This window comes from Rhinoderma darwinii, chromosome 4 (assembly GCF_050947455.1).
Source record: "Rhinoderma darwinii isolate aRhiDar2 chromosome 4, aRhiDar2.hap1, whole genome shotgun sequence".
Taxonomy (NCBI): Eukaryota; Metazoa; Chordata; class Amphibia; order Anura; family Rhinodermatidae; genus Rhinoderma; species Rhinoderma darwinii.
In genome coordinates, this window is record NC_134690.1 from 200975563 (window position 1) to 200989671 (window position 14109).

The 14109-nt window shown below is 44.9% G+C and overlaps 2 protein-coding genes across 5 annotated transcripts in view; one reads left to right on the top strand and one right to left on the bottom strand.

The window, feature by feature from the left end:
• The window catches only part of ELOVL4 (ELOVL fatty acid elongase 4), a 29612-nt gene extending 26756 nt beyond the window's left edge, over positions 1-2856 (bottom strand). The window contains exon 1 of the mRNA XM_075862064.1: positions 2382-2856. Coding sequence (XP_075718179.1) covers positions 2382-2454 — 73 coding nt within the window. The 5' untranslated portion in view covers positions 2455-2856. The remainder of the gene's footprint in view (positions 1-2381) is intronic.
• The window catches only part of TTK (TTK protein kinase), an 83041-nt gene continuing 71266 nt past the window's right edge, over positions 2335-14109 (top strand). For 2 of the 4 annotated variants that reach the window (XM_075862062.1, XM_075862063.1), the window contains exon 1: positions 13210-13378. Coding sequence is in view for 2 of the 4 variants with exons in the window: in XM_075862060.1 (XP_075718175.1) it covers positions 2544-2656 (113 nt within the window). In the remaining 2 variants the exon portion in view is untranslated. Of the gene's footprint in view, positions 2657-13209; positions 13379-13497; positions 13577-14109 lie in introns of those variants that run through there. The other 2 variants (XM_075862060.1, XM_075862061.1) reach the window with 2 other exon arrangements.

Sequence of the window (14109 nt, forward strand, 5' to 3'; positions counted from 1 at the left end):
ATTTACATGTGCGCGTGCTGGCCCTTTAAGGACGGGCACGAGCATGCGCGCGCACCCTACGGGACACAGCAGAACGGAGCAGAAGTGAGCGCTGGCGTCTCCTGGGGAGGAGATGCGGGCCAGCACTCACAGATCCATGGCTGCGGCCGTCAGGGGGTGAGTAATCCCGACGGTCCGCGGCTGTGGACGCTACACTAGATTTGACTTTCTGGCACCCTCATGGCCAGAGATTGCCCCTAATTAATTAAGACGTGTGCGACACTTAATAATTTAGGCGCAGTGCTCTTTAGATTGAGACTGGCATATGAAACACCAGACTTAATAATAAATTCTCCCAAAAATACTCATTTATAAATGTGTTCCAAACAATGGACAATTAAGTCCAAGATTCAGAAGTGATTTTCCAAATTCTTCTTGAACGTATCAACCCTATAAATACCTATAAAATATAAATTAAAGAAAATAAATTTACATGACAGCCATTTTTCAGATTGCAGGTTTCCTGTTGAACTTTAAATTGGTGATCAATCAGCTTGGAAGATCGTTCAGGAGAGGAGAGAAAGGGGCTAAACTGGCCACAGAAGCCAAGCAAAGCAAAAAAAAAAAATAACAACCAATTGTAAGAATGGAATGGAAACCTACCTAAAAAAAAAGTTATAATCACATGTAAAACACAACATATTTCCTGCACTATACCGGATAGTAGCCTCTTTCTCCAGAGAGCCAATCAGAGTTCAGCTTTCATTTTCTAAACTGCAATGGGAAAGCAAAATGTGGACACCGGCTGGTCACTATGGGCAAGAGAGACAACTCTGGCACCAAATATTTAAGATGGAAATAACTCTTAAGGCCCCAATCCACACGAACGTAAAAACGCCTGTAATTACGGGCCGCAATTACGGCCCGTATTTATGGGCCCATAGACTTCTATTGGCCAGGGGTACCTTCCCATTTGTTTACGGGAAGGTGCCGGGGCCGTTTAAAAAGATAGAACATGTCCTATTTCAGGCCGCAATTACGGCACGGGCAGCCCATAGAAGTCTATGGGGCTCCCGTAATTACGGGTGGCTACGTGTGTGCACCCGTAAATACGGGAGCTTTGCTAGGCAACGTCAGGGTATAGTCACTGTCCAGGGTGCTGAAAGAGTTAAACGATCAGTGCTGGATAGAGAGAAGGGGCTGCACTGATCGGCAGTAACTCTTTCAGCACCCTGGACAGTGACTACCGCTGGAGTGTGAGTACCATGCGCGAAGCTCACAATATAGATGTCTAATGTTAACTTCAAAAACCCGTAACAAAAAACAAGTTAATACTTACCCAGAACTCCCTGCTATTTCCTCCAGTCAGGCCTCCTGGGAAAATGTTTCAGCCCATGTGACCGCTGCAGCCAATCACAGGCTGCAGCGGTCACATGGACTGCCACGTCATCCAGTGGGGTCGGACTGGATGTCAAACGAGGGACACGTCACCAAGACAATGGCCGGGGTACGTATGAACTTCTTTTACTTTCAATCGCTGCGTTCCGCTGCGGAAACCCTGCCCGAAAGGGCTGCCCCTTCTCTCTATCCAGCACTGATAGAGAGAAGGGGCTGCCTATTAGTGCAATGCAATATAGCAGAGAAAACAGGTCAGTAAATACGGGTGGAATACTGGTGACAACGAACCCGTATTTACGGACGGGAAAAAATAAGTTTGTGTGAATGGGGCCTTAATGTGTGCGCCGAGCGGTCACCAGAACTTCATGCTATGGTAGACAGTTGGATGGAAACAATCGCATCGTAGATCTATGATGTCTTGCTGCACATTTACCAGTGTTCGCCTTTGAACGAGGGCCATTTTTTAGCGCGGCAATACATTTTCTTATTGATTCTTCAGGTCATTGTCTGAACTGTGGTATGAAAAGTCGTGCAGCGACAACGTGACGGTCGATCCCCCCAGCCAGGTGGGCGCTAGGTTAACCATTTCTATTGTAAATGTTGTTTTGAGCAGCATTTATGGGTTGTGTCACCAAAAATGATGATTGATGAAGATCAGTGATAAACTAATTTTTATCATTTCCTTCATTGACATGGAATTGAGGGAATGCTGCAATAATAAGTCTGTGTAATGGGCCCAAAGGATGATGGCGCAGAGCGGGTACCCAGCATTAGTACGAGAACGGTCAGGAGTTACATAGTGGCCTGTGTGTCTGTCTATGGCGGGTCTATGGTGATGAATGTGGATAGAATGTGTCCCTTCACGCCCGCTGCCATGATGAGCCGGATCTATTACATGCTACTGATGGAAGAGACGTACGTCAGTGAATGTGACCCTCAGCAGGATGGGGGCTGGTGAGCAGCTGGGGTCGCCGCTCCTTTCCAGGCCCCTTTAGCGGTCTTACCTGCGATGCTCAGGCTCCAGCTGTACAGACGCAGCGTGTCATTAATGAGCTCGGACACCGCGCTCAGCGCCATCCTGTCTCCTCTGCACACAAGCCCGAGCGGTTTTATCCAGTAATGTAGGAGATGAGCACGGCGGTCAGTGAGAGGCTGCTGAGTGGAGCATGGCGTGTGCGGGATGCCGGGTTATAACAGGACCGACTATGAAGGCGGAGGAGAACAACTGCGCCACCTCTCCACACGTAACGCGGTTACCCTGGTTACAGCCGCATTCCAGGTACTGGCTCCCCAGTCACCACAAGGACCATTGATTGTCTTGGGGCGTGGCGTGTATGGTAATGAGTTAGCGGTAGGCGCGACTGGAGGACGTCCAGTGTGCAGAGGAGGCTTTGACGCAGTGCTCGTCGGAGACAATAGCAGTGGAATCTCCGCAGCACTGGGCATGCTCCGCACGGTGACGGGACCACGGTCGGAAATGACTAAAAATACCTCAGGACACGCAGACGCAGTTGTTGTCCCCCCCCCAATTTTAATTAAACTAATATGGTTTACTATGTAATATTGTGAATAGGAATAAAACTATAATATTGTCAAAAGGAATAAAACGATGTAATATCGTGAATAGGAATAAAACTAGAATATTTTGTGGGAGGAGCAGGTTTGCAGCGGGTTTTTCTTTTTACGTTGGTATTAAAGTAGCGTTATTTAGGTACTAAAGGCTGCATGCGCACGTTGCGGAATCTGATGTAGAAAATAATCATCAAAATCACAAAAAGGCAGCTCAAATCCACGTTTAAGCGTTTATCATGCAGATTTTACATTTTGAGGTGCAAACAGGTACGGATTTTAGTGCGTTTTTTAAAATAAACTTGTCGAATACAATTCCGAAGATAAAAACGCGAGATAAATTGACATGCACCGCAGATCAATTTAGGTGCGGAAGAATTCTGCAACATGTAGATGGTATTTCAAGTAATCTCATTTACTTGGCTGGTTCTGTATTACGCTGCTGATTTGTGTGCATGTGACCTAAGGGTATGTGCACACGTATGGGTTTTCAGGCGTATTTCGGGGCGTTTACGCCTGTAAAAACGCCTGAAAAAAACGGAAGCAGAACGCCTACAAACATCTGCCCATTGATTTCAATGGAAATGTGGCATTCTGTTCCGACGGGGTGTTTATTTACGCCTTATTTTCAAAAAACAGCCACAAAAAGTGCATGTCACTTCTTGAGCCGTTTTTGGAGCTGTTTTTCATTGACTAGAAAAACAGCTCCAAAAACTGCCGTAAAAAACGCTGCGAAATGCGCGAGGGGCTTAAAAAACGTCTGAAAATCAGGAGCTGTTTTCCCTTGAAAAGAGCTCCGTATTTTCAGACGTTTTTGATTATGTGTGTGCACATACCCTAAGGCTCTATTCCAACGACAGGGTCCAAGTGTCGGCCGATAAAAACGGCTGTTTTGGTCCGTTTTTCTCGGCCGTTTTGCATCCGTTCCGTTTCCATTCCGGGCCATGTTTCAATTTTTAACGACCAATTTTGACCCGTTTTGCATCAGTTTTTTCCCTGTCTGTTTTAAAAACGGATGAATTTCATTTGTACATTTTTTGCCACACAGTTCCCTCTGTAGATAACGACACACACTGCCTTCTGTAGATACTGCCACAGCCCCCTTTTACATAGCACCCCCCCCCCCTGTAGATGGAACCCCCCTCCCTACCTTTCTCCAGATAGCGCCACCGTTCCAGGAGAAGTCTCCGACTTCAATCTCTATATATATGGACAGTGAAGTCAGGGACTTCTCCTGGAGCGGAAACACAAGGTCGGGGAATTGAGCTTCAGAAGTCCCTGACGTCACTGTGTCCACATATGGACAGTGAAGTCAGGGACTACTCATGGAGCGGAAACACCGGCCACATGGTCAGGGATTCCGCTTCAGAAGCCCCTGACGTCAATGTGTCCATATATGGACAGTGAAGTCAGGGACTTCTCCTGAAGGGGAATCCCCGGCCACATCGTTGCCGAAGCTGTGGCCGGGGATTGGGGATCCCTCTCCTACAGGGAGCAAAAAAAATACCCTCACATCCACTTCGCACTGTGAGGAGGAGGAGAGAGCGAGCGACGGAAGACACGGCCGTCACTCGGAACACATTCTAGTGATGGCCGTGTATTACCTGGCCCCATAGACTTCTATGGGAGCCGAACGGCCAAAAATAGGGCATGTCCCAATTTTTGCCGGCTGGGTTTCCCGGGCCGTCAAAAAAAATAATACAAAAAATTGGTCGTGTGAACAGCCCCATTTGGGGTCTATTTTTCCTACTGCGACCCTGTGACGGTCGTTTTTTGAACGTCCGGGAAACCCTGTCGAGTGAATAGGGCCTAATACTTACCATTGTTCAGGATTACAACAATATGGCTGCTTTCTTCCGTAAAGAGGCTCTGTCACCAGATTATAAGTGTCCTATCTCCTACATAATCTGATCGGTGCTGTAATGTAGGTAACCGTGGTTTTTATTTTGAAAAACTACCATTTTTGAGGAAGTTATGAGCAATTTTAGATTTATGCTAATTAGTTTCTTAATGCCCAACTGGGCGTTTTTTAACTTTTCACCAAGCGGGAGTTGTAAAGAAGTGTATGACGCTGACCAATCAGTGACCAATCAGTCATACACTTTTTTTCCATTCATGTCTATTTGTACTCCGCACAGCGTGATCTCGCAAGATCATGCTGTTCTGTCACATACACCCACATTAACTTTACTGAAGTGTCTTGAGAGTGAATCGACATTGCCTCCAGCCAGGACGCGAGTTTCGGGAGTGTGAATAGACATTTGTTTATTTGGGTTAACAGGGTTTGGGTCTTGCTTTAGGCCTCATTTACACAAGCGTGTGCGTTTTGCGCGCGCAAAAAACGCAGCGTTTTGCGTGCGCAAAAGGCACTTGACAGCTCCGTGTGTCATCCGTGTATGATGCGCGGCTGCGTGATTTTCGCGCAGCCGCCTTCATAGAGATGAGGCTAGTCGACGTCAGTCACTGTCCATGGTGCTGAAAAGAGTTAACTGATCGGCAGTAACACTTTCAGCACCCTCGACAGTGCATTCCGATCACCATATCGAGTAACCTGTTTAAAAAAAAAGAGGTTCCTTACTTACGGAGAACTTCCCGGCCGTTGCCTTGGTGACGCGTCCTTGGTGACGCGTCCTTGGTGACGCGCCTCTCTTGACATCTGGCCCCACCTCCCTGGATGACGCGGCAGTCCATGTGACCGCTGCAGCCTGTGCTTGGCTTGTGATTGGCTGCAGCTGTCACTTGGACTGAATTGTCATCCCGGGAGGTCAGACTGGAGGAAGAAGCCGGGAGTTATCGGTAAGTCAGAAGTTTTGTTTTTTTTACACGTTCACGTATATTGGAATCGGAAGTCACTGTCCAGGGTGCTGAACCAGTTTAACTCTTTCAGCACCCTGCACAGTGACTGTCTCCTGCCGGGTTCGGTCAAAACGAGTTCGGCCGAACCCGGTAAAGTTCGGTTCGCTCATGTCTAAGACACTCCGTTCGGATGTTTGTAAACAGAAAAGCACGTGGTGCTTTTCTGTTTACATTCAGTTTGACAGCTCTTGCGACCTTCGTGGTTTTCACGCACCCATTGACTTCAATGGGTGCGTGATGCGCGAAAAACGCACGATTATAGAACATGTCGTGAGCTTTACGCAACGCACTCGCGCTGCGCAAAATTCACGCATCGTCTGCACTGCCCCATAGAGTAATATAGGTGCGTACGACACGCGTGAAAAGCACGCGCGTCGCACGCGCGTATATTACGCACGTGTAAATGAGGCCTCACCCTGTAAACAGAAACAAAATTAGCCTGCTCTCCTTCACATTACCTGCCTTAAATCCTCCCACACTAATCCCCTTACCCAATTAACTTTTCTCCCTCCCTAATTTCCTCACCAAATTACCTTACACCTACCTTCAGGTCTAAAACCATCCCCTATTGTTCCTTTACCTCCCATCCCCTATTGTTCCTTTACCTCCCATCCCCTATTGTTCCTTTACCTCCCATCCCCTATTGTTCCAACTCCATTTTGGACAAAGCAAAAAACCCTTAACCTGCATTATCCCTATTCCTGCCAAACTATCTAAGGTTCCCCACTACAACCCCTTTTTCTCCTTTGGCCACATGGCCCTCTTTATGGTTCTTTACGGGCATTTTGCCCGTTCGTCAATCTAAAACAGGACCACACTAGTCCTCAGGTTGTATGCGATATTGTAGTGAGCTGCAATACCAGACACAACCTGTGGTCAGGTGTGGCGCTGTTTTGGGAAGAAAACAGACATGTTTTTATAATTTTAGAAACCCCTTTAGGGATAATCGTTCAATGGGTCCTGATGAACATCTGGCCAGACGTGTGTAAGGCCATGGCAGAATTTTTCTGCTGCAGATTTTGCGACAAATTCGTGGCACTTACGCTACGAATCTGCAGCAACATTTGCATATTTGACAGGTATTTCAGACGTTGCGGACTTGCCACAGATTTCAGCTATTGCAAAAGGCTGAAATCCCCAGTGAAAATTCTCTGCTTCTCAGCTGGCAGCCATGCATGCTACAGAATAAAAAATCTGCACCGCAGCCTATTTTCCGCCATGGCTTTTTCCGCATCATATGCACTGTTACATAAAACGCCATGGAGAGTATTTAAAAAAAGTCTGCTGCGGATTTCCACTGCGGATTGTCCGCAGCGGATTGTCCGCAGCGCAATTGCTGTGGAATTCCACCATGTCTGAACATGCCCTAAGGCCCCATGCACACAACCGTAAAAAATCTCCGTAATTGCGGACTGTAATACGGTCCGCAATTACGGACCCGCCCGGTTTCCTATTGGCCACGGACAAATTTTCCTATCACTACGGATAGGTGTCCGTGCCGTAGAATAGAACCGTGCTGGGAATTATGAAGCATGTCCTCCTTTTAGTTTTTTATGGGCCGTGCTCCCATACTTTGTATGGGAGCACGGCCCGAAAATGCCGTGATTACGGGCACGCCCGTGTTCATGAAGCCTAACTCTATGCCTATACACTTGCATATATCTACCATTGACTGACATTAACCCCTTCGGGACGAAGCCATTTTTGGATTTTTGTTTTTCACTCCCCGCATTCCAAGAGCCATAATTAAAGCCAGCTTTATTTTTCCGCCAATAGGGTGGTGTGAGGGGTTATTTTTTGCGGAAGGAGCTGTAGTTTCTTTTGGTACCATTTATAGTTCCATATAATGTACTGAAAAACTGCAAAAAAAATTCTTTGCGGGGTGAAGTTGGAAAAAACTGCGATTCCTCAATTGTTTTTTTGGTTTTGTTTTTATGTCTTTCACCGTGCGGTAAAAATGACAACTTATCTTTATTCTGTGGCTCAATGCGATTACAAATTTATATACTTTTTTATATTCTACTACTACAATGTTTTGTGTCGCCACATTCTGAGAGCCATAACTTTTAGATTTTTTTTACTGATTGTGCGGTGTGAGGGCTTATATTTTGCGGGACGAGCTGTAGTTTTTATTTGTACCATTTTTTGGTACGTAGAACTTTTTGATCACTTTTTATTAAATTTTTTTGAGAACTAAGTTGACCATAAAATACTGATTTTGGTGGTTTACATTTTTTACAGTGTTCACCCTGCGCATTAAATAACGCTATATTGTAAACGTTCAGACTTTTACGGATGCAGCGATACCAATTTTGTTTACTTTTTTATTTTTTACATTAATTTAGGCGGAAAATGAGGAAAGTTTTTTTTTTTACTTTTAATATTTTATTTTTTTCACTACTAAAAACATTTTCCACTTTTTTTACACACTTTATTAGCCCCCTAGGGGTTAATGTTCTAACGTATTGCAGTATATTGTCATTTTTACAGGCATTTGTTAAGCCCTGCCGCAGTCAGGGCTTAACAGAGGCAGGGTGAAGGCAGCCCTGGGGGCCTTCATTAGGCCCCTGGGCTGCCATAACAACCATCATCACCCCCCGATCTCACAGCGGCTGGGTCGATGAGCTGTCGGAGGGGGCCACCCCCTCTTTTCAAAGCCTCAGATGTTGCGGTCGCGATTAACCGCAGCATTTGAGGGGATAAACAGCCAGGAGCAGCGCGATTGCTGCGCCCGGCTTTTAGTCCCGGGTGTCCGCTGTAAAATACAGCTGACACCCGCAACATATGGAGTGCGCACAGCATGTGAGCGCGCTCCAAAACCATTCCCCGCACCCAGATGTAATAGCACGTCTGGGTGCGCGAATGCGTTAATATAAAAACATGACCATATATGTTTTTTGTATGCAGTTGTGACCAAAAGCGCAGCTGACTGTTGTGGCATCAGGATCTTTTTGACATACTTTCGCCATTAACCCCTTCCCACTCCAGCCACTTTTGACCTTTTTATTGAGCCTTATTTTTCAAATCTGACGTCACTTTATATGGTAATAACTTTGGAATGCTTTCACCTATACAAGCGATTCTGAGATTGTTTTCTCGTGACACATTGTACTTTAAGTTAGTGGTAAAATTTAGTCGATACATTCAGTATTTAATTGTGAAAAACACCAAAATTTTGCGAAGAATTGCAAAAATTAGCATTTTATCAATTTAAATGTGCCTACTTGTAAAAAAGATAGTAATACCAACAATATAGTTGCTAATTAACATTTCCCATATGTCTACTTTATGTTTGCATCGTTTTTTTGAACATCCTTTTCTTTTTCTAGGACGTTACAATGCTTAAAACTTTAACAGAAATTTCTCACATTTTCAAGAAAATTTCAAAAAGCTATTTTTACAGGGACCAGTTCCGTTGTGAAGTGGCTTTGAAGGGCCCATACTATACAGACCCCCATAAATAACTCCATTTTAATAACCGTACCCCTCAAAGTATTCAAAACAGCATTTAGAAAGTTTCTTAACCGTTTAGGTTTCACAAGAATTAAAGCAACGTAGAGGTGAAATGTACAAATTTATTTTTTTTTGCAGAAATTCATATTTAATCCATTTTTTTCTGTAACACAGAACGTTTTACCAGAGAAACGCAACTCAATATTTATTGCCCATAGTCTGTAGTTTTTAGAAATATCCCACATGTAGCTATAGCGTGCTACTGGACTGAAGCACCGGCCCCAGTAGCAGAGGTGCACGTAGAGGATTTTGGGGCCTTCTTTTTATTAGAATATATTTTAGGCACCATGTCAGGTTTGAAGAGGTCTTGTGATGCTAAAACAAAGGAAACATCACGAAAAAAAAAAAAACATTTTGGAAACTACACCCCACAAGTAATTCATCTAGGGGTGTAGTGAGCATTTTGACCCCACAGGTGTTTCATAGTTTTTATTAGAATTTGGATGTGAAAATTAAAAATTTTCATTTTTTCCAATAAGATGTTGTAAAGGATCTGCCAGACACGGGTAATCAGTCTGCACCTGCTCCTATGTCTGTGAGACTGACTCCATCTTCCACCACTCAGGATGGCAGGCTTAGGAGTGGGAGAGCCTATCACAGCCTGGCCAGACGGAGCTAGCTCCCGCCCACTGTCTATTTATACCTGCCTTTCCTGTTCCTCCTTTGCCTGTGATTCTGCTCTGCTTGTTTCCTGGCTTGCTGCTGCTGCTTGAACTACTGATCCTCTGCTTGTTATTGACCTTGGCTTACTGACCACTCTCCTGCTCAGCGTTTTGTACCTCGTGCACTCCTGGTTTGACTCGGCTCGTTCACTACTCTCGTTGCTCATGGTGTCTCCATGGGCAGCTGCCCCGTTTCCCTAGCTTCTGTGTACCCTTGTCTGTTTGTCTGTCATGCACTTACTAAGCGTAGGGACCGTCGCCCAGTTGTACGCCGTCACCTAGGATGGGTCTTTGCAAGTAGGCAGGGACTGAGTGGCGGGTAGATTAGGGCTCACCTGTCTGTCTCCCTACCCCGTCATTACAGATGTAGTCTTAGCTAAAAACAACAATGTCCCCAAGGAATAAAGAAGAAAAAGCCCAATGGCATTTGTAAAGCAACTTCTTTGGAGTACGGAAATACCCAATATGTGGGCATAAACTGCTATTTGGGCCCACGGCAGGGCTCAGAAGAGAAGAAGCACTATTTGGCATTTGGAGCACAGATTTTGCTGGATTGGTTTCTTGGCACCATGTTGCTTTTGCAAAGCCCCTAAGGTACTAGTACAGTGGAAACTACCCAAAAGGGACTCAATTTGGGATACTACACCCGTTGAGGAATTAATCTAGGGGTGTATTGAGCGTTTTGACCCCACAGGTGTTTCATAGGTTTTATTAGAATTGGGCATTAAAAAGGAAAAAGGAAAAAAATCATTTTTCTTCAATAAGACGTAGTTTTAGCTCAACATTTTTATTTTTCTCAACAAATAAATGTGAAAAAGCACCCCAACATTTGTAAACCAATTTCTTCCGGGTACTGCAATACCCCATATGTGGTCATAAACTGCTGTTTGGGCACACAGTAGGGCTCAGAAGAGAAGGAGCCCCATTTGGCTTTTGGAGTGCAGATTTTGCTGGATTGGTTTCTGGGCCCTATATTGCATTTGCAAAGCCCCTGTGGGACCAAAACAGTGGAAACCCCTCAGAAGTGACCCCATTTTGGAAACTACACTCCTCAAGGTATTCACCTAGGGGTGTAGTGAGCATGTTAACCCTGCAGGTGTTTTCCAGAACTTAGTGTGCACTCAATGTTGCAGCGTGAAAATGGGAACTTTTCCATAGATATGCCAATATGTGATGCCCAGCCTGTACCACCATGAAAAGACAACTCTCCAATTATTATACTGTTTCCCGTTTTTTTTTTGCGGGATGAGCTGTAGTCATTATTGGTACCATTTTGGGGTACATGCAACTTTTTGATCACTTTTCATCCAAATTTTTGGCAGACCAGGTGATAAAAAAACAGCAATTCTGGCAGGTTTTTTTTATACAGCGTGCGTTATAAATTACATGTTAACTTAACTCTGTGGGTCAGTACGATTCCGGCGATACCAAATTTATACCACTTTTTTATGTTTTACAATTTTTTGCACAATAAAATTACTTTTGTAAAAAGAATGTATTTTTTTTGCTGCCATATTGTGAGAACCGTAACTTTTTAATTTTTTCGTCGACTAAACTGTATGAGGGCTTGTTTTTTGCGAGACAAGATACCATTTTTGTATACATGCGACTTTTTGATGACATTTTATTCCAATTTTGGTAGGGCAAAGTGACAAAAAGAAAAAACAGAAATTTTGGCATTGTTTTTTTTATGGCGTTCACCACATGGAATAAATAACATCGTTTAGGCCGTTATGGTCGCAGCGATACCAAATATGTAGGTTTTTTCAATAATAAAGGACTTGATAAGGGAAAAAGGGCGATTGTGTTTTATTTTATTACTTGAAACTTTTATTGTATTTTTGAGTACATTTTTTTCACTTTTTTTTATACTTTGTCTATGAACCTGTTTTCAGGGTGACGAGGAGAGACAATCACAGCCGAAGGAGCCAATCACAGTCGGAGGTTGAGCGCTTCTGCCCCTTCGTTTCAGCGATGGTGGGAGTCACAGCACCCCGACCTCACCAATCAAAATTTCTGATATGTAGCTGTGACGTATCCAAAGTTACTCTATAAGCAAAAAAGTTGTGAACGCCGCTGCCCCTTCACTGAGATGATTAGTGGGGGTGTCGGGAGTCGGACCCCCACTGATCTTATATTGATGGCGTATCCGAAGGATAACTATAAAATGCCCGGGGAACCCCTTTAAAGGGGCCTGGCAAGGTGGCAGAGAGCCAGAGACCCTCATATTCAGAAGCTAAATATGTGCTCCCAGCACAGCCCTGGAGTCAAGTGCGGAGGTCAGAGGAGGGGGTGGAGACTGAGTTACAGGCAGTTAATACAGGGGACTTATGAACTTTACTTTGCCAGTTTTTTGCCATAGAAAATTTGCAAATGCATCAAAAGTCACAATTTGGGCAAAAAATGTTGACTACCGATGCATTTACATCCCCACGTCACTGTTCCTAATAGTGGGCGGTGCTTATAAAAAGGAGCGTGAATGCCATCCCCCGATTATATTAAGGCTAGGAACACACTGGGCGTATACACTTCGGATTTTTCCCAACAGATTTATTGAAATTTCACATTGTAGTTCAGTAGCAGCAGTGTGGGTGAGAGTTGAACAAACCTCATCCACACAGAGCGGAAAAAATCAGCTGAAAAACCGTTCATAAATTGACCCGCGGTGCTGTTTTTTAATCCGCAGAATGTTCATTTATGCTGTGGAATCGCTGCTCTTCTGTTGCGGGTTTCCCCCCATTAAATTCAATGGGGAGGTAAAACTCCAACAAAGAGCCATGTGTTGCCACTTTTTACATGGACTACAGCGTCATCCCAGGTCGGGCTGTGCTCACAACAGAGGGATGCGTCGCCATGAAGATGGGCAGTATTTTTGCGTGGAAAAGATGGTAAATTTACAAGTGTGTACAAAATTATAGTGTCCTCTGAAATGAATCCCTATTTTTATACCTGTCTCTAACCTATAAATACAGTCCCTATTGAACTACTCATAAAGCAAACAAACATCTATGACTTATAAGTATCCACTAACAGCATGACATATCATCTGCCTCCTTTTTATATTAAACTCTGCCCCTCAGTGCCCGTTCTGTCGTCACTATTTACGCTTCTTTGAATGCGACATAACATTACATTATGTTCTAAATGTAAATAATAGGCTGCCCCAAACAAACATGGCTGCGGAAGACAAGGAAGGGCAGGACTGTCACTTCCGGTTCCGCTTGCGCTGGCCAATCATATCGTAGGTGTGGGGATGTGGCGAATTTCAAACAAGCGCCTGCCTGTGATGCAGAGTGGATAGTGGGGCGCTGATCGTACGGTGGCAGTGCGCGGGTTCTTCTCCGTTATCGGCCTCACAAGCTGTGGGACAGTGAGAGAATAACGGCAACGCTGGCTGACAGGTGCGTGGGAAATGGATCCAGTGTACAGAGCGGGCGGACCAGTGCACGTACTGTAATAACTAGCAGCGATGCCTCCGTTATTGAATAGGGCTCTGGCCTGTGTAGGGGTTTCTAGTGACAATGCCTTATGTCCGTCTATTTCTTGATACAGACTCTCGCATCGACTCATGAACTTTCCCCGGTTTGGCAATCCGCTGTGTATGACGGAGATATATTTGTTGTCTGCTCTTTGTTCTTGATCTGCTGTGTAGGGTGACTGGAATTTTCTATCCCTGGCTGATTTTTTTGGTCTGTGCCTCTTTATTGGAGGACCAGTCAGTCATGTGATCGCACTTTGTTTCCGTACGTCTTGTGACCAAAAGACGTTTGGAAACGGACGAAGCCGCAGAGTGACGGCACCCAATGCAAAATAACTTCTATTGTGCGTAGGAAAAGTATGACCTTAGGCTTCGTTCACATCTGCGTTGGGTTCCCGTTCTGACGTTCCGTCAGAGCTTTCCGTCAGAACGGGACCCTGAGCAGAGACAAACTGACACCAGAGGTTTCCATCACCATTGATTTCAATGGTGATGGATCCGGTGCCCGTGGTTTCCGTTTGTCTCTTTTGTGCATCGGATCAGTCGTTTTGCCGAGTCGTTTAGTCGAGTACACTATTGCTTCCAGCAAAACGACGGGTCCGGTGCACAAAAGAGGCAAACGGAAACCACGTGCACCGGATCCGTAACCAGCCA